This window comes from Ambystoma mexicanum, chromosome 1p (genome assembly GCF_040938575.1).
Source record: "Ambystoma mexicanum isolate Mex_15411 chromosome 1p, UKY_AmexF1_1, whole genome shotgun sequence".
Taxonomy (NCBI): Eukaryota; Metazoa; Chordata; class Amphibia; order Caudata; family Ambystomatidae; genus Ambystoma; species Ambystoma mexicanum.
Genome location: NC_090921.1, coordinates 111,926,906 through 111,948,008, shown reverse-complemented (window position 1 = coordinate 111,948,008; position 21,103 = coordinate 111,926,906). Strand labels below are relative to the sequence as shown.

At 45.4% G+C, this 21,103-nt stretch overlaps 1 protein-coding gene across 2 annotated transcripts in view; it reads right to left on the bottom strand.

The window, feature by feature from the left end:
• CHRNB1 (cholinergic receptor nicotinic beta 1 subunit) overlaps positions 1–21,103 on the bottom strand; it is a 189,530-nt gene that overhangs the window by 85,793 nt on the left and 82,634 nt on the right. For both annotated transcript variants that reach the window (XM_069644480.1, XM_069644489.1), the window contains 3 exons: positions 10,419–10,528; positions 8,631–8,739; positions 5,634–5,781 (listed from right to left, as the gene is read on the bottom strand). In XM_069644480.1, coding sequence (XP_069500581.1) covers positions 5,634–5,781; positions 8,631–8,739; positions 10,419–10,528 — 367 coding nt within the window. The remainder of the gene's footprint in view (positions 1–5,633; positions 5,782–8,630; positions 8,740–10,418; positions 10,529–21,103) is intronic.

Below are 21,103 nucleotides of genomic sequence, written 5' to 3'. Positions count from 1 at the left end.
TGGCAAGACTGGATCTTCACTCAGGGTTTTAGTAGCAGAAACTGGGCTTGTTGCTACCTCCGCTCTATGCAACAAGCCCTTTAGTTTCCAGCTGGCATCGAGGTTCATAGAGGACAGGCTCTGAACCCAAATAATGACCACTCCCTCCACAGTAGAGGCATAGCCTAAGTTGACGACAGAGCCTAAGCTCGGCCTCCGATAATGGCCTGCGTAGAGTGCCCAGTTGCAAGGGTTCATGTTCATTGGTGGTATCCTCACAGGAGCAACCAGGACCGGCAACACAGAGGCTGGTCTGGAAGCACTGTCGCAGGCTCGTCATTGTTTCCCACAACGTTCATCAAGCATTGATCTATGCTTATCACATGATCAATCAAACCCTGCAAGGATCCGGCTCAGGGGTATGGACAAGTTCATCTTTGTTTTCCTCACAAAGCCCCTCCGGAACATAGTACGTTGTGTTACCTCCGGCCATTGGGAATCAGCTGCGAGCTCCCGAAAACGACTTAGGTAATAGATGAGGTCTAAATGTCCTTGCTTCAAATAGCGGAGCTGGTTCTGGGCAGTCACAGCCAAATTGGGGGATTGGAAAACTGACACAAGGCTTTCTCAAAATCGCCAAATTCCTTCAAAATTGGACTATTTGCCAAGACGGAAGTAGCTGCCCATCCGATGGAACTACCCATAAGATTGCTTGAGATAAACCCGATCCTTGCTTTGTCATGTTGAAAATGTTGTGGTCAAAACCTGAATTGGATATTGTAGTAATTACAGAACTCTGCTAATTTTATTGAATCACCATATTTCAGGTTCGAAGTATATGCCACAGCAGACTCAGCCAAGGCTGATGCAGAATCACAAGGAAGGGTCCCACGTAGGGCTGCATTTTCCTGTTGCAACACTGTAACTTCCAGTCTGAGAGCTTGTAGTTCATCACGTAATTTGTGCATGACTGACTTTGGGTTTGGTTGAATTAAGGTGTCTTAATCTGTCCAATACCTGGTCTCTCTTTCGTTGTGTCTCCTGGCGGGAAGATCCTTTTCCCGAGGCTAGTGGATCCTTCAGGGCTTCAGCCCCGAGGATAGTGCAACGCAAGAGTCAGCCCCAGGCCCTGTCTCGGAGTATGAAACAGAAAAGAGTGCCTGCCAGCATCTCCCTATCCTACAGTATGCTCCCCCGGATTAACGTGGGGCAGGGCTGTGCAAGCATTGACCGGGGGAGACAGATGGTAAACAGACTGAAGAAGTTCCAGTCAATTAGGGGACCAAGACCGCAAGGACCAGGGCAGAGAGCGAGAGAGAGAGAGAGAGAGAGAGAGAGAGAGAGAGAGAGAGAGAGAGAGAGAGAGAGAGCATGGCAGAGAGGAAGAAAAGGGAAGGCAGAAGAGGGTAACAGGTCAAGGAAGAAAACGGCCAACGGGCAGGTGAAAAGCTGGTACAGAACTAGGTCTGGAACAGAGCGCAATTAAGACACGTCTGCCGACCAGCAAGCAAGGGCTAAATACAGGAAACAGGAAGCGGAGTAATGGAGTCAGCCAACGCTGGCATGGCAACGAATGGCTTCCTAGGCAGTGCACATGCGTGCCGGGCAGACGCTGACTCCCTGCGCATGCTCACTGAGGCGGCCATGGTGCAGACCCTGGGACCACCAGGGATGACTGTGGGGCTGGGAATGACCCTGAGCCGCCCTTCGGGATGGCTAGTACCAGGTGGAGACCCCCACTGCAGGCAGAAACGAGGATAGAGCAAGCAGGTAAGTGCGCACTGCAGCGGTGAGGTGCGTGCATGACAATAGGCACCTACCTGAGAATAAGGGTGGACCGGAGCAATGCTAGCAACAACAGCAATTGAAAATAAAGGATTTTTTCAGTTCTTTTTTAATATTAAAGAGATCTTCTCAAATATTATGGTGAAGCTTATGTTGTATGTTTTGTCCTAACAAGTCAGTCATCTGATTCCCATTGATCAATTGTTCACATGCTGGATTTGAAGAAAGCATCATTTGTTGATATTTAAAAAGACTCTTCCAACAGTGGTTGCAATGTTAGAATGGCACAGGGGCAGGAGAGCAGAGGCGCAACATGCTACTCTTGGAAGCAAGACCACACAGAACAGAGGCTCGAATGCAGGATCTGTTCTTGGAAACTCGGGAATTATAAAAAAAAACCGAATTAAATAAAAATAATCAAGCGTGTTCTTTTTGGAAATGTTATCCTGTTTTAGAGGAATATTTAGTAAAATATCCAAGTAAGATCATACGTAATCAGACCATGAGATTCAGAACTAATGTCATGTTGACCAATAAAATACTGAAGATTAGAAATAAGAACAGTGATGATGTTAAATGGTGTAGGTTCTGTAAAGTTGACTGAGAAGTGTAATTGCTGCAACATCTGCTTTTAGTATGTCCAGTTCTCCTCCCCCAGAGAATCCTATACTTTTCACAGTTTGTTGAATCAACTAATTTTGTTAATAGAGAATTCTCATGGTACCAAATGCTACATGGTTATAGAATGGCACTAAAGATTAGATTAACAGCGTTTTTGAAAAATATATGTGATTTATCCTAAGGAGGAATCAGAGCTCATCTAAAATATATCCAGGGTTAGCATATTGCAGAGCAATATATGTTTTTTATTTGTTTTTACAAAGAAGCTAAAGATTTTTAGAGGTTTAGTGTGTAATTTGTATTTTGTCCAGGGATTTTGTACCTGGAATATGATAATGTAAGTGTTTCGTTTTTAATGTGTATGCATTGAAGTTGTATATGCTTTTTCGTTTTATGAGTCGTATGATGTAAATTGTTGAGTAATAAGGTTGTGATTGTTTTTAAGGATTGTGTTAATAATGAAACTTTCTTTATTTTTTGTATCTTAACAAAATTCTAATCTTGTATTCCTTTTCTTTGTCTGTATTTTTGCAAATGATTTTATGAACCATAAGCAAATAAATAAATAATAACAATAAACCTTAGGGATAGGGTATCCATTAAGCATCATCACCTCCCGCATGAAACTTATTGTGAGCCTTGTTATAGGAAGTATCTGTGTGTGCTGGCACGAAGTTGCACAAACTTACACAAAAGAGATCGGGCTGTATTTGTCTCACAATGGGTTGGTGAATGGATCGTGGAATGCACATATCGTCTACAAAACGCAGCATTAGCACAGCTGAAATTCCAAGCCACCTGCCGACACAGAAGTGGGAAGCGAGTACATAGGACACATGTGGGCCTGAAGAAGGGGGGTGTAGGTGGAAGAGGGTGGGTGGGGTGACAGCAGGGGCGTAGCTAGAAGGGGATCTAAGGGGGCTATAGCCCCTGATCTTTTGGTTGTAGCCCCAGATAGAATCTCAGGAGCTACAGCCAAAAGACTAGCTAGCCCCCAGTCCCAACAGTTCCAACATCAGCTTAGCCCCTGGTCTTTTCCAGACCTAGCAACTCCCCTGGGTGACAGACCTCCTTAGGATGGCCAACAGGTCTGATGACTTCCAGAGTGTATAGTGGCCAAGGTGGCAAGACGCTGGGGTTGCTAATAGGGTTGGGCGAAATGGCAGCATTTGCTCCACAGAAAAATGTGCAAATTCTGGGCGTGTTTGTCTGCTTCGCCAATGCCTCCTGCAGAAAGAAGTTAGTTTTTCTTGACATTTTGTTTTTTTGAGATGTCACAACACATTCCGGCTTGTGAAAACGACGTTTCTTGAGAAAAATGAAATTGTGCCTGAAATCTGTGTTTTTTCTATGGTGTTTCATTCTATCAAACACGCTCCTGACAACGTGACTCTAGTTCAGAGAGAGAGAGAGAAAGAGAGAGAGAGAGAGAAAAAGAGCCAGACAGACAGAGAGAGAATAGTCACAAAGGATTGGTGTATGATACACTAGGCTCAGTAGTTTATTTACATAATATACCACAAAAAGGAAGCCATTTGTGTGGATGGTTCTATTTACTTTGTAGGCTCTGCTGGACCTCGTACCTAGACCACTCTGGTACCTGAAGAGACAGCAAGATTTTATGGACACTGCCATCTTTTCTGGTTTGTGCTGCTGTACCAAACAGACCACAGCCCATTTCTTGCACAAGCAAGTATGGTGCAGCGTAAACTGGGCAGCCCGGGACCATTTTCTTGCAGTGCTGCTTGCATTGCCAGCTCCGTGTGTACCGTGGTGAACAGATCTGACAGGTGGTAGGAATATGTTTCAGAATTCACCGTATAGCGCAGCACCTGTATGCGTACTGCACAGTATGTGAGCTTTAAATACCTCTGGTCTTTCCACTCTCACGAGCAGGGGTCTACAACCGCTGGATCTACAGCTCCTGTCAGCCCTAGCCAGCATAGTGAATGGTAAGGGGTCAAAATCCAACACATATGGAAAGCCGCAGGTTCCAGAACATTGCTTTTGTGGGAGGCCGTGTCTTATTAGCGTGAACGCCTCATGGGCTGGGCATCTTGTCATACCACCCAATGGGCTTCCCCCAATATTCAGTTTCACCTGAGGCTACGGGAAGTGACTGGGGTCATGTGTGTTGTATGGCATTCTTAATCATGTTAGTGCTATTTCAAATTTAGTGTATTTTGTTGAAAGGTCAGAGCCTTAAACTCTAACTTAATCCATGTAATAACAGACTGGAAACTGTGTTGGCCTGGTGATCTATCGTGATCCTGTTCTATTTGGTTGCCAGGTCAACGAAAGGCTATTACTACCGCCTGTAGTCTACTAGAAGTGGTAAAGTAATTGGTGCAGGGGGTCCTAACCAGTTTCCACAATGAGCTGTGAGCTTTCGGTGCCCAAGAGCCATCACAAGTAAGGTTTCAAGGTTTTCTACCAAGGTAAATGCTTTTACAGGAAAATGATGAGTCTCACTGGCCATTATCCATGAAGGGTATGAAGGCCATTGAGAATGGCCAAGAGACAGACTACTCCAAGGAGACTTGCACTCATAGTGCAACACTGCAGAAAGATGTCGCTCTATATAACACACACTCGAGGGTAGCCCCATTAAATGTTTTGCTCTAACTGTTCTCCCGGCTCAACCCTTTTGGTCTCCGTGTTGGGAATGTATACCGCTGCACACACCTTTTCTATGTTTGTAGTCTTTCAACTTGTACATTATAGGCTAATGAGCCGGAAAGAGAATCCATAGAGGCGCAACGGGAGCTGTTGGAGATCAGAGGCGATATAGTATGGTGGCCTGTGTTAATATTAGAAGGTCTAGACCATCTACATATGCCGTCAAGTTCTGTGATTTTCAATACCTCTGGTCCTAAACTGTCAAGAGCAGGGGTCTGCACCCTTTGGCTCTCCAGATGTTTTGATCTACGACTTCCAGGAATTTGCTCCACGACCCAGAAGGATCTTACATAAACGCAGATTTAGCAGGACCTTAGATATCAGATCCATCATCCTATGCTGTTGCTAGTGCGTACTACATCTCTGCAGCTGTGCTCAGCTGATGCTTCGCTAGGTACCTCACGTGGGAAATTGACTGTGCCAGGCCCAAGCAGAAGCTTAATCATTTTCACCGGGATATCAGAGGTGCCTTCGGCTGTTCAACCTTCACTCAACCCCCCCATCCTTTGGGTCACTGCCTTGCATACCTTCTTTCCGAGCTACCGATTCAATTGCTGTGATTGTCTTACCCACAAAGGTGTTCTCTGCTATGACCACCTCCTTGATCTCTCGGCCCTTCTCATCCACCGCGTGCAGGAGGATCATCTCCGTGGTGTCATAGGTGTACGAGCGGAATATCATGCTGCAGTTTTGCCAGTCGAAGGGGAAATATGTGACCTGCAAGACCAAGAAAGAGGTGACCTCAGGCATGATAGACCAAGAATGACAGGAAGCTTTTAGTATGAACTTAAAATGTCAAGTTCTGTTGGTCACAGAGCACAATGAATTGTGTGAAACCGCTGTACATCGACTCTATGCAGGGCACATTTATGCCTACCCGTGCACAATAAAGAACACAATCCATGCACAGCAACTGACATGTTGCCTATTAAAAGCAGCAGAAGGTGGACACCCATTAATGCATCCTACTGCAGATCAAAAATAGCTTTCTGCAAAGCAATGAACACCCGTCAAACCACAAATTAAACCTCCATATGTGGCCCTCTTGCATTTAAATTTGCAGCCCAACATTTCTCCTGTGAGGTAAAGAAGCACATATTGATGGTGGCCTGCATGGACACATCAATGAGGCCACCTAGTGCATGCCCTTGCAGACTATCTGGCACGCATCCTAGCATTTTCACACATCAATGCAGGCCATCTAGTGCATGCCCTTGCAGGCTAACTGGCACACATCCTAGCATTTTCACACATCAATGCAGGCTACCTAGTGCATGCCCTTGCAGGCTAACTGGCACACATCCTAGCATTTTCACACATCAATGCAGGCTACCTAGTGCATGCCCTTGCAGGCTAACTGGCACGCATTGTAGCATTTTCACACATCAATGAGGCCACCTAGTGCATGCCCTTGCAAGCTAACTGGCACACATCCTAGCATTTTCACACATCAATGAGGCTACCTAGTGCATGCCCTTGCAGGCTAACTGGCACACATCCTAGCATTTTCACACATCAATGCAGGCTACCTAGTGCATGCCCTTTCAGGCTGACTGGCACACATCCTAGCATTTTCACACATCAATGCAGGCTACCTAGTGCATGCCCTTGCAGGCTAACTGGCACGCATTGTAGCATTTTCACACATCAATGCAGGCTACCTAGTGCATGCCCTTGCAAGCTAACTGGCACACATCCTAGCATTTTCACACATCAATGAGGCTACCTAGTGCATGCCCTTGCAGGCTAACTGGCACACATCCTAGCATTTTCACACATCAATGCAGGCTACCTAGTGCATGCCCTTGCAGGCTAACTGGCACGCATTGTAGCATTTTCACACATCAATGCAGGCCACCTAGTGCATGCCCTTGCAAGCTAACTGGCACACATCCTAGCATTTTCACACATCAATGAGGCCACCTAGTGCATGTCGTTGCAGGCTAACTGGCACCGATTCTAGCATTTTCACACATCAATGCAGGGTACAAAGTGCATGCCATTGCAGGCTAACTGGCACGCATTGTAGCATTTTCACACATCAATGAGGCCACCTAGTGCATGTCGTTGCAGGCTAACTGGCACCCATTCTAGCATGTTCACACATCAATGCAGGCCACCTAGTGCATGCCCTTGCAGTCTAACTGGCAAACATACTAGCATTTTCACACATCAATGTGGATGAACAAGAACACATCAAAGAACGCCAACGCAAGCCAACAAGCACACATCAGTGCATGCCATGGAGCATACATCAATGCAGGGCAACACGCTCACATCAAAGAGGTCCAAGAAGCACCCATCAAAGAAGTCCAATGGGCAAACATTAATAGAGGCACGCTAAATGCAGATGAACTAGGATATCCCACTGCAAGCCAAGGAGTAAATCTTCTGCTGTCTGAAGCTTGAGCCTGTAAGAATTGTGCATCATGGGCAAAAGGCCATTCATCTGATCTTTATAACCTGGGGAATACCTGTCCTGAGCCTGTAGAATATGTTACCAGAGGGATGTTGTTGCTTTCTAAGGCTTGAGCCTATAAGATCTTTGTAGCATGGGCAATTGATCTGATGCTTGACCTTCTAAGATCTTTATAACCTGGGGAGTATATATGCTGGATGATGCCTGAGCCTGTAGAAGATGTTACCATAGGGATATTGTTGCTTTCTAAGGCTTGTACCTGTAAGATCTGTGTAGCATGGGCAACACGCCATTCATCTGATGCCCAACCTTCCAAGATCTCTATCACCTGAGGGAAGACTCATTCTGCCTCATTACAAGTGAGGCAGTAAGTGGTTAATGGCGCCGGTAAAGGTCAGACCTGGTCAGACCGGACGTCCTTTGCGGGTCCCGCGAGGGGACCAGCATGCTAACAACGGGCCCGTTGATATTTTGGAACATGGTAGCAGTTGAGGTGGAGTGAAGAGGGGATTGGCTGGGATAGCTGACTCTATCTCAATGGGTGTTACCTGTGTTTTAAGTCTATCCTGTGTCACCTGCCCGGCATTGCGGGAGCTTCCCTGTTGTTTCTAGGAATGTTAGTGTCCTTTCCTGTTACGTCATCCTTTTTTCCTGTTTCGATTTTCAGGTTGAGTCTGTGGTCTTGAAGAGCCAGGTTTTTAGTAATTTCCTGAATTTGTGGTGATCTTCGGTGTTTCTGATCTCTTTTGGGATGTTGTTCCAGATTTTTGCGGCTAAGTGGTAGAAGGAGGTGCCTCCAAGTTTTTTCTTGTGCCTGTAGTATGTGTGTAATATGGGTGATAAGCCATTCATCTGATGCCGGACCTTCTGGGATCTCTATAATCTGAGAGACGTCCCATGCTGTCTGAGGCCCCAGCCTGTAGAATATGTTACCAGAGGGATATTGTTACTTTCTAAGGCTTGTGCCTGTAGGATCTGTGTAGCATTGGCAACAGGCCATTCAAGTTTACCTCACTTTTTTAAGCAAACAGTTAAACTGAAAAAGGAGGAATGGGCAAATAGCGAAAGGAAACACCATTATGATGATAAGTACATTTACCTACTAAGGTATACTTAATGCAATGACGTAACGTGAGAGACATCTCACCTGGATACTGCAGCTGCTGCGATATATCGCCGGGGGGTCCCAGCTCACCACGCCCTCATGTGACACCAGGACATCCACTGACAGAGCAATATCGAAATTTCCATCATTGCTGCCCAGAAACAAGAGAGAGAAATAACAAGGAGAGGAAGAGATGGACAGAAGGAAGACAATAAAGGAAGTTGAATGGAAAAGGAGCGGAAGAGGAAGCAGCCGCAGGGGAGAAGAATGACCATTAGGAGATGGGTAATGGGAGAGCGCGGGACATGTTACAGCAAAGAAGAGAAGAGGGTTAATGAGCTGGTGGGTGATAGGGCTCTTGCTCGTTGAAGGGAGTGCGAGAGAAAGAGAAAAGGAGGGAACAAGAGTAGAAAAGGATATAGAAAGAAAAAAGGCTATGAAAGAGGAAAGGATGCAAGAAGAGAAACGGTTATGGGGAAGAGTGTGTGGGAAAGAGAAAGAGAGGAACACAGAGATATTTGGAAACAAGGATGGGGACTTGGATAAGAGAAGGAAACATAAGACAGATGAAAGGGTAGATTGGTAAAGAAGGGCACAACAAGGGGAGGAGAGGATGGAGTGAAGGGAAAGTGGAAAGAAAATAACCCAACACAAAGAGATATAGCGGGAGAGATGAAAATAAAAAAAACGATTGAGGTAAATAAATGGTGGACTAAAGTGCTAAAGAGATAGGGAAAGTGAGGCTAAAGGAGAGTTGAAGGAAAGAAAAGAGAATTAAAAAGAGGAAGGACACAGGCACAAGAAATCAGTTGGCACCAGGTAGAGAATGGATCATGGGTATTGTGTAGGGTAGAGCGGCTGGAGAGCCTATACTAGCACACAAATTAGGAATGAAGCCAGTGACACCAACTGAGCGACCAGAGGAACCGTCACACAAATACAATGTATTGGGCAAAGAGAAGCAGGCAAATATATAGGACTGTATTGTTAAAAAAAAAAAGCTGATGGAGTAACTCGGTGAGAACAAAAGGGAAGAACAAGTTGAGGTACAAAAACAATGGTGAAATAGAGTGTTATGTTACAACTTTGTTACAAGAATAACAACTCTACTCAGAAAGTTCATAAAAGATTAATAATTCAAGCAATTGTCATGGGCTAGCAGATTTACCAGCATGTTATAAAAACAGCGGCAGAGATTTGGCTTTCTGAATATGAGTAATATCCTTTTATCTCTTGAAGTTGCTTGGGATTCAAAGGGGATCCCGACTCTTCTCCAATGTGGTGTCTGAGCTTTGCCGCAAGACAAGAGCAATAACGCTGCTCAGTAAGTAGGCATAATTGAGGGCAAGTGGGGGAATCTAGTCAGGATGTGACTGCACTGGTCGCTTGCTTTTCTTCAGTGGTCGCGCTTTGTCTCACTTCCTGCCGCGTGCTACCTAGCCGTGATGAGCATCCGCTGGGCCGGGGTAAAAGAAAGAAATAGGAAGAGGGGCAATCCCCACATAGAGTGAATGATTGTCTGGAAGATGGGCAATAGGGACAATGCAAATGAGAACAGAAGCAAGACAGGAGAGAAGACATAATATACCAATCAAGCTTGGGTGTTGCTAGGTTTGGAAAAGATCCAGGGCTACACTATTTTCTGGATTGTCGGGACTCGTGGCTAGCTAGCCCCGCTATCCCAGCAACGCCTCTGGTACCAGGCGATGAAGCTGTACGATCCGGATCACACAATTATAACAAACGGGGAGCCACCAAGATAAACACTGATATATTCACCCTACTTCCTAGACACAGCTTAAAGGGCAGAAGGGAAAGGCTGTCACTCACTTGTTCATCAAGAAGATGTCAGGCAACCAGACCTTGTCGGTGGGAATTCGTAGCATCTGCATGTCGTCATAGTCGGATGGCTTCCAAACCAATCGGTAATCTCTCCAGTTCTGGCACAGACAGCGATGGAGATCGTTGGTAGGAACATGGAGAAGGGTGGTGCAGGGGAAAAAGCAAGGGACAAAGTTATGAAAAGGGAGCAGCATGAAAACATAAAAATAAAAAAGGGAAAAGGTTTCAGGCATGCTCACGGTTGTTCTCAAAGCCATTGAGGCACGTTTGCAGGAATCTTAAATGCAATCAATGATCTTTAATGCAATTAAATGTAGAAAGGGTGTTGCTCATTAATTTTGTGTTGGCTTTAATGTTCAGCCTAAAGTGAGAGGTAGTGGATTACTGTGTTAAAATGTAAATTCTGAAACCCGACTAAAAAGAAATAACATTAGGGTATACAACCTAAGACAAATACAATAACTATGTTTACAACAGAAGTTCCTAAATTAGAAAACTCACATATAGTTGGACATTTCTTAGGAACTCTTACACATTAACTTGGAAATGCACACACCCTTACATCTACCTAATACACATAATCACTCAGCCATGCTGGCATTCGACCTCAACCTTGGAGTGTCCTCAACACTCACACTCTCTCTTGTGAAGTCATTTCCACTGCTGTTTCCTGCATGCAGGTCTCCTTCCCGATTACCACTATCACTCACTTCAGTTGCCTTTGCAATTCTTCCTTTAGACCATACTTCCCCTCGCTCCAAAATAACAATGCTTTTTCTCACCGCACAAATCTTTTTCGGGCCCACAAATTTGCTCTCAACACACTTATTTGTTAACCTTGAATTTTTAACATAGACTAGATCCCCCACATTCCAATCTCTATCCTTCACTCTCTCTCTTCTATCAAATTGTTCTTTGTTTCTTTCTTGTCCTACCACAATAAGTCTCATGATTTGGTCTCTATGCACCTGAACCACCTTTGCCATGCCTAACCAACCTGGGCAAAGCCTCGTACTAGGCTCTCTCCCTTTAATTGAAACAAAAGGCGAAACACCAGTTACAGAATGTGGTGTGGTCACATAAATTCCATGTTAGCATGTTCAACACTTCTCTCCACGGCTGTTTCAATTGCATTGCCATTTGCAACCCTCCTTTCAGATACCTGTTGACCCTTTCTACAAGGCCACTGGCTCTGGGATGATATAAAGCAGATCTTGTTTGCTTTATACCATAACCCTTCAAAAATGTCTTCATTGCTTCAGAAACAAATTGTACCCCATTGTCGGATACCAACTCTGTGGGGACACCCTCCTTGAGGAAAACTTTTTCAAGAAACAAAATCAGGTTTTTAGCTGTGACCTCCTTAACTGCCTCCCATTCTATCCATTTAGAGTGGAAATCCACCAAAACAAATAAAAACGTCATACCTTCTCCTAAACCTGCAATGAGACTCATAATGTCCACTGCTAATTTATTCCAGGGCTGATCAGGTACTGCATTGGGAACCAATGGATTCTCTCTAGTTACTTTGCTTTTATCACTTGTCTGACATGCCATACAATTGTTAACATATTTCTCTGCCATTTTGTCAATACCAGGCCACCAGAAATGTTGCCTCAACTTTCTCTTCATGGCCCCTTCTCCCGGATGCCCTTGGTGTGCCAGTTCCATCAAAGTGTTCCTGAGTGTTTCGGGAGGGACTATACAACATCCTTTCCTCAATCTGTCACCATAGATATTCAATTCATTCTTGACCTCCCACCATACATCAAACTTCCTATCCAAGTTTTTTTTCTGGCCATCCTTGGATTGTCCAGTTTTTTTATCAAATTAATGTCAGTATCCAAAGTTTCTTCCAGCACCCACTTTTCCTGTCCTATGGCATCTTCTACTTCTGCCACTACTACTTCTTCCTGATCCTCACATTTGCCCTCTGCTTCCCTGCCTACCGGGAACCTTGACAAACAATCAGCTACCAGATTTTTTTTTCCAGGTAGGTAACTCACCTCAAAACAAAAACCTTGGAGACCCAAACCCCACCTACTTATTCTGGGAGACCCCAATGCCCATCTTCCACTTTCAAATATTTGCACTATAGGCTTATGGTCAGATCTAACTATAAACTTCCTCCCCCACAAAAAATACTTAAAGTGGTTAATTGCCCAAAACATAGCTAGCGTCTCACGCTCTATTACTGAGTATCTAGATTCTGTATCTCTTAGTACCCTCGAGGCAAATGCTATGACTCTCTCAGAGTTGTCCTTATCATATTGTACCTATGTCGCCCCCAAACCCAAGACACTTGCATCCACCATAAGAACAGTTCTGTCTCTAAGATTAAACTTTCCAATAGAGGTCGCTTTACTTATTTCCTCCTTAATTTTGTTAAACGCTTGACCACATGCTGGAGTCTACACAAACTTCGACCCCTTTTTAAGTAGCAATCTTAATGGTGTAGACACCATTGCAAACTCTCTCACGAATTTATGATAATATTCGGCTAGCCCCAAAAAAGACCTTACTTGATCTTTGTCATTCGGTATTGGCGCATTCATCACAGCATCCACCAAGGATTTATTTGGTCTTACCCCCTCTTTATCAATCGTGTGCCCCAGAAATTCCACACTCTCCACAGCAATTTTACATTTGCTCCTTCGCACTGTCAACCCTGCTTCACTCAATCTGCACTAAACTTGTCTCAATGCCCTATCATGATCATCTTTCGAGTTGGCATAAATTAGCATATCATCTTCAAACAGGACAACATTTTCCACTCCATCCATAACTGTTTCCATAACTCATTGAAATACAGCCGCCGCCAAAGCAAGGCCAAATGGCATCCTGCATTACTTGAAGACTCCGAATGTGGTTAAAGGAACCCGGTGATAGGCTTGAGAAGGGTCTATTACTGAGAATATTTTTGCATTGTTCAACATCGACAGTTTGTCACCAATATTCGGTAGTGGATGTCTGTCTATTAATATATTCCTGTTCAAATCTCGTAGGTCTACACAAAGTCTTATTTCTCCATTTGGCGTTGCTGCAACCACCACAGGTGACACCCACTCTGAACTCTCAGTTTTCTCTACGATCCCTTTCTGCAAAAGAGTGTCAATTTCCATTTTTAGTTTGTCACTGAGGTTATGCGGTACTGGTCTCACTTTGTGTACTTTTGGAACAGCTCCCACTTTTAGACATATCTCATGTTCAAATCCTTTTATCATTCCCAAACCCTCTTGGAACACCATTGGAAACTATTGTTCCCATCTGTCTTTTACTTCAGCTACCGTAACTGGTTTCTCAGCGTTCGTATGGATTCTAATCCCCAACTTGTGCTGTTCACCCCATCCTAGAAGGGACGAACCTTCTCTCATGACATACACATCAGATTCACAACTACTGCCCTCGTACTTTATTGAAGCATGAAACTTTCCCAGAATTTCTATCTTCACATTCTCAATGGCATATGGTTCAATATGGTGTTCTCTTAGTTGTTTGATATCTCCTTGCACACAATCTTCATAGGTTTTTTTAGACACTAAAGTCCAAGGAGAACAGCTGTCCACTTTCATTGTAAGAACATGTCCAGTTATCACAAACACATCTGTTGGTGCTTTTGCTTTGTATGAAAGTTCCGACACTTCTAGCATATGTTTGGCCTGACTTACTTGTAAAGAGTTGGAATTTTTCTCTTGTTTTGGAACTTTCCCCCCCCCAGACTCTATATTTTGCACCAGTGCTGATTCCCGGCAAACTCTCGCAAAGTGACCCCTCTTCTTGAACTTCAAACATGAAATATTCCTTGCAGGACAAAATAGACCGGTAGATAAATGATGATTGCTGCCGCATTTGTATCACTTAATCTCCCTGGGATTATTAATTTTTCTCATTCCCTTCAGCGCAGCCACTTCTCCTTCTTGTTTATCGCCTTTCATGGAAGATGTATTTGTGGGTTTGTTCCATGCTTCTAGCTGTTTCCACTGCTACTTCTAGTGGTGCATCCTTGGATAACAGTCTTTCCTGTATTTTCATATTATTTGTGCAACAAATTAGCTGGTCGCGAATAAGAGAGTCTGTGAGTACACCAAACTCAGTGTTACTGTTAATGCTGACTGTTGTAGAGATTGCCACTAACCTGATCGAGCCTTGACGTGACGGAAACAGCAGCTGCAGAAAGGAAAGATCACCCTGAAGCCCCTGCTCGCCCCTATCACCAGGAAATCTGGACCAGTGAAGGGTAGCACGAACCCCAGGGAAACCCTCTTGGGTAAAAAACCCTGATGCCAGGGAACGGTCTTCTTCGATGGGTGACGCGGGAGACCCTGGACGATCCCTCTTGGAAGATGGATTCTTCTTAAGCCGAAGCGGGAGGAAGGAATTCTGCAGGGTGAAAGAATAAGAGGTAAGTGGGAAAAGGATAAGAGGTCTGAAAGTAAAGCTTGAAGGGAAAGAGAATGCTCACTAGTACCAGCGGTTCTGAGAACGGCACCCTTTGCCTTGAACCATCTGGGTGGCTGTGAGCGTTGGACTCCCCAGGAGGACGAATGCACTTAACAAGGAAAGAAGGGTGAGTAATTGCCCAAGAAGGAATGAACGGGAATTGAATTAAAGGCTTGGAACTCACTTCCGTACAGCGGACTCTGGTCTTGAATCGGGTCGGGTTTGTGGAACAACTTCCGACCCGTAGTAACGGGAGAATCAATGGGAGAACCTGAGGACCCCGAGGCGGGAAACAAAGGACGGGGTTCGGTACTACGAGGGAAGAAAAGAGGTTTAGACAAAAGAGTAAACAAGCATATCAAAGAAGTAGAATGTCCTAAATAAACCCTTCCGAACTTACGGAGCATCACATACAACAGAAGCGACGCCTCGACGTGGTGTTCTGCTTCCCTTAAGAGATGTCATGTGGTCAATCACGTGTTTCTGCCGGCAACGTGAAACTACTAGACCGTTGCAATGGTTACCTACAACCCTATTGGGAGGACCCAGGAGCAGACTTCCACACAGTGACCAGCGATGTCGGACTTGCCAATGGCGAAAAGGTGTAACAGTATGCCCCCTCCTGATAGGTGGCGAACCCGGTTTACCCGGGTGCAGGCGGAAAAATCGTCGAACCAACCGGGGGGCATGAACCCCCGAAGCCGGTTCCCAAGTTCGATCAGCAGGTGAGTAACCTTTCCAATCAACGAGGAACTGGAGACGTCCTCGATGATATCTCGAATCACATATACCCACAACCTCGTATTCGGCTCCTGAAGTAGTCATAACTGGAGGTGGCCGTGGCCTGACTGATCGAGGGAATAGATCTTGAACCATAGGTCTAATTTGCGACACATGGAACACTGGTTGGATACGAGACCAGGAAGGAGGTAATGATAAACGGACTGCTGCTGATCCTACTCGTTCTAAAACAGTAAAAGGACCAAAATATCTCGGACAGAGTTTTGAGGGAACCAGGTGCTTAGGAAGGAAACGAGAGGCCAGCCAAACTTTGTCTCCTTGGTTGAGGTCCGGGGTATTTTGGCGATGTTTATCAGCATTCCTTTTGGCCCTATCTTGGGCTGATTGTAGTACAAGAAGTGCAGTTCTGTGACCCTCTAGAACGTCCACAAGTAGACAGTCCACTCCGGGTATCTTGGAAGAAGTAGAAAGACCATTTGGTACAAAAGAAGGATGATAACCATACGAGCAGAAGAAGGGGCTTGTCTTCAGTGCAGAGTGTTTGGCATCGTTATACGCAAATTCTGCGAAAGGCAAGAGATCCGTCCAGTTGTCTTGGGCGGCTGAAACAAAGCATCTCAGGTAGCTTTCTAAGGTCTGGTTGAGACGTTCCGTCTGCCCGTTGGCCTCGGGATGATACCCTGAGCTTAGGGCTCTTTTGATGCCTAATACTTGGCACACTCCCTTCCAGAACTTAGAGGTATATTGTGGACCTCTGTCGGATATTATCTTGTCTGGTAGACCATGCCTCGCAAAAATCTCGGTAAGGAATATCGTTGACATCTGAGCAGTTCCCGGAATCTTGGGTAATGGAGTGAAGTGGGCCAGTTTGGTGAAGTAATCAATGGTTACCATGATAGTGGTGTTATTTGAAGAGGGAGTTCCACAATAAAATCGGTAGATAGGATTTGCCAAGGGCGTTCAGGTATGGGCATTCGGGTTAGTAATCCAAAGGGAAGAGAACGTGGTGTCTTTGATTGAATGCAAATGCTGCATGCTTTTACATAATCAGAAACGTCTGATTGAAGAGTAGCCCACCAGAAATGACGTCTGATCAAATCTAGAGTTGTTTGAACGCCCCGGTGTCCGGCTGCTCGGGAGTCATGGCACATCTGAAGGACCTCAATTTGCAAAGATTGAGATGGTACCAGTACTTTATCTTCATAATAATATAACCCTTGATCTCTTGTAAGGTGATAAGATGCCGCTAGTTCTTCGCACCATTGTTGTTGCTTTGAAGTCTCCGATTTTTAAAACTTGAAGAAAATCGGAGATGACTGAAACAAAACGTGCTTGAGAGAACATTTTTTCTGGACAAAAGCGGGTGGATTGAGGGTCGTTGCGACACAGCGCATCTGCGCGTAGGTTTTTTTTCCCCAGTAGGAAGGTGAATTCTATTCGATATGGAAGAAAAAAGTGTGCCCATCGTGCCTGTCGGCTATTGGTGGTTTGTGCTTCTTGGAGAACCTTCAGGTTTTGGTGGTCTGTTCGCACTGTGATCGGGTAGCGGGAGCCCAGTAAGAGATGTCTCCATTCTTCGAAGGCTTTCTTTATTGCTAGCAGTTCCTTTTCAAGCACTGAATAGTGCTTTTCGGAAGGAGAGAAGGTTTTAGAGAGATAAGCTACCGGTCTTTCATCCCCTAGTCTAGACTGTTGAAGTAGAACTGCTCCTAAAGTGTGGTGGGAAGCGTCAGTCTCTACAATGAAAGGACGGTTTTGATCCGGAGTGACCTGAATGGATGCCGAAGTAAACAGATTCTTCAAAGTGTCGAAGGCGTGTTGGGCATTGTCGTTCCATGCGAAATGGACTCCTTTCTTCAGTAGAGAAGTGATAGGTAGGATAATTTCAGAATAACAGGGGATGAACTTCCGATAGAAGTTCGCAAATCCCAAAAACCGTTGAATCTCCTTCACTGACGTGGGGGATGGCCAATCAAGAATGGCAGATACTTTTCTCCGGTCCATGGATATGCCCTGTGCTGATAAAACAAACCCCAGGTAAGTGATTTGTGTTTGGTGGAACTCACACTTTTCTACTTTGCAGTACAATTGATTCTTCTGGAGACGTTCCAATACGATATTTACATGGCGGATATGGTCATTTTGATTAGCCAAGTATACCAGAATATCATCTAGGTATATAATAACAAAATGAAGGAGGATGTCTGCAAACAGATGGTCCATGAACCTTTGAAACACTGCTGGTGCATTCACCAGTCCGAATGGCATCACCTGGTACTGGAAGTGGCCAAAAGGGGTACGGAAGGCTGTCTTCCACTCATCACCGGGGGCGATTCGGATCAGATGGTACGCCCCTCGAAGGTCCAGTTTAGTGTAAATAGCTGCTCCTTGAACCGCTTGCAGGACATCCTTAATCAGGGGCATCGGGTACTTGTCTGGGACCGTAATTTTATTGAGTCCCCGATAATCAATACAAGGACGCAATTCCTCTGTGTCTTTTGTGGGAATAAAAAAGAGAGACGCTCCGGCAGGGGATATAGATTCGGTTATCAAGCCGTTCTGCAGGTTGCAATGAAGATACTCCTTGAGAGCCTCTTTTTCCTTGATCGATAACACATACATGCGTCCAAATGGAATGGGTTGGTCGGGAAGCAATGTGAGGTGACAATAATCTCGACGATGTGGTGGTAAGGTGGGAAAAAGAGGTTTAGAGAACACCTGATAGTACTGCTGGTGACAGAGGGGCACAGTCTTTAACTGACTGATAGATGACGACTCAGGATGGTTAACTTCTCCAGACGGAATCTGAATCCCGACTGCTTCTTGTGCTACACAATGGGTCAAACAGTACTCAGAACCTAAAAAGAGAGTCCCTGCTGTCCAGTTTATGAATGGGTTGTGAGTGCGAAGCCAATGGAGACCTAATATCACAGGAAAGTGAGCAGCCCTTATCAGGTCGAACACTAGGCTCTCCTTATGTGAAGCGAGCAGGCAGGTGATCGGTTTGGTTTGCTCTCGAATCGGCCCAGAGGATAACGGACTGCCATCTACTCCTTGAATGGGTGTGGAGCAGGACTTAGGAATTCTTGCGATCCCGTGGGCGGCAGCCCACTGATCGTCTAGGAAATTCCCTGCTGCCCCGCAATCGAGTAAAGCAGGAATGCCTTGGAGAATTCTATCTGGCAGGCAAAAGGACAGCGAAAGTACTACCATAGAAGAATTAAGAATGTGTTGGTCAAGAGATAATCCTAAATTAGGTGGGGAACCTAGTTTCGCTTTCCCTACCGTGGTTCCCTCTACGGTAGGGACTTGGCGTTTTCCGGCATCGGAGCTCGTGTTCTGCGCGGGGGTACTACTGGACAGTCCCGTAGTATGTGAGAGGAGGATCCGCAATACATGCAGAGACCCAAGGTTTTTCTCCTTTCTCTTTCAGCGGACGTTAAGGGACCCTTAACTGATCCTATTTGCATAGGTTCCTCAACAATAGAAGACTTAGGCACATGTTGGGGAGGATCAAAATGAGATCGGTTCCCCTTCGGTCTCCTTTTCTCATGGGCCCTTTCCTGAAGCCGGTAGTCGATTTGCATTGTACGAGTTATCATTTCCGCCAGGTTGGCCGGTCGAGGGACCTTGGAGAGCTCATCCTTCAGGTCCACTGAAGGTCCCCGACGGAACAAGGTCAATAGACCGTCATCCGGCCACCCTATGTCTGCAGACAATTGTTTGAATTGGGTAATGTAAGATAAGAGATCCTTACTCCCATGGCGTAAGTCCAATAGCTTCTCTTGGGTAGAAACAGTAATTTCTTGTTGACTAAACATAGACCTTAAACTATTGACAAACGCAGGGTATGAGTCTAACACTACATTTCCTGAGGTAACTAAATGGGTAGCCCATGCTAATGCAGGGCCTGACAAGTTTGATATTAAGAATCCCACCTTATCCTTATCTGTTGGGAAAAAACGGGACTTAAACGTGAACTGCACAGTGCAACTATCCAAAAACTCCTTGAGCTTGTTTGGATCCCCATCAAATCTGCCTGTGCTTAGAGTAATGGGAGGAGTCTCAGAGAATGCTCTGGTAACTTGTTGCTTTAATTGAGCGTTCTCCTGTTTGATTGCCTGCATCTCTAGGGACATAGCCTGCATAGCAGCCATCAGCTGCTGCATTTGCTGTTCCATCCTGCCACAGCTCGATCCTGTCAGTCTTTTAGTTGGCGTCGCTTACTGTTACTGTTAATGCTGACTGTTGTAGAGATTGCCACTAACCTGATCGAGCCTTGACGTGACGGAAACAGCAGCTGCAGAAAGGAAAGATCACCCTGAAGTCCCTGCTCGCCCCTATCACCGGGAAATATGGACCAGTGAAGGCTAGCACGAACCCCAGGGAAACCCTCTGGGGTAAAAAACCCTGATGCCGGGGATCGTTCTTCTTGGATGGGTGACGCGGGAGACCCTGGACGATCCCTCTTGGAAGATGGATTCTTCTTAAGCCGAAGCGGGAGTAAGGAATTCTGCAGGGCGAAAGAATAAGAGGTAAGTGGGAAAAGGATAAGAGGTCTGAAAGTAAAGCTTGAAGGGAAAGAGAATGCCCACTAGTACCAGCGGTTCTGAGAACGGCACCCTTTGCCTTGAACCATCTGGGTGGCTGTGAGCGTTGGACTCCCCAGGAGGACGAATGCACTTAACAAGGAAAGAAGGGTGAGTAATTGCCCAAGAAGGAATGAACGGGAATTGAATTAAAGGCTTGGAACTCACTTCCGTACAGCGGACTCTGGTCTTGAATCGGGTCGGGTTTGTGGAACAACTTCCGACCCGTAGTAACGGGAGAATCAATATGAGAACCTGAGGACCCCGAGGCGGGAAACAAAGGACGGGGTTCGGTACTACGAGGGAAGAAAAGAGGTTTAGACAAAAGAGTGAACAAGCATATCAAAGAAGTAGAATGTCCTAAATAAACCCTTCCGAACTTACGGAGCATCACATACAACAGAAGCGACGCCTCGACGTGGTGTTCTGCTTCCCTTAAGAGATGTCATGTGGTCAATCACGTGTTTCTGCCGGCAACGTGAAACTACTAGACCGTTGCAATGGTTACCTACAACCCTATTGGGAGGACCCAGGAGCAGACTTCCACACAGTGACCAGCGATGTCGGACTTGCCAATGCCGAAAAGGTGTAACACTCAGTACTTAATGCTGGGATGAAATTCTCCACTGGCTCATGCAGTTCTTGTGATCTTTGAAAAAATGTATGCCTTTCAAATGTAATATTTTTCTTTGCCTCAAAATGAATCTCTAATTTCTTCTCTGCTACACTGTACTGGTCCATTTCTCCTTGACCTTCTTGTCGAGGTTCTGACAAACCATCATAAACGCTACGACCCTCTGTGCAATATTATGTAGCATAATTGCTTCGTTCCTTGTAGGGGTACATTTTTCCCCACCTATCGCCACTAGACAGGTATCAAACAACTTCTTCCACGTGTCCCAT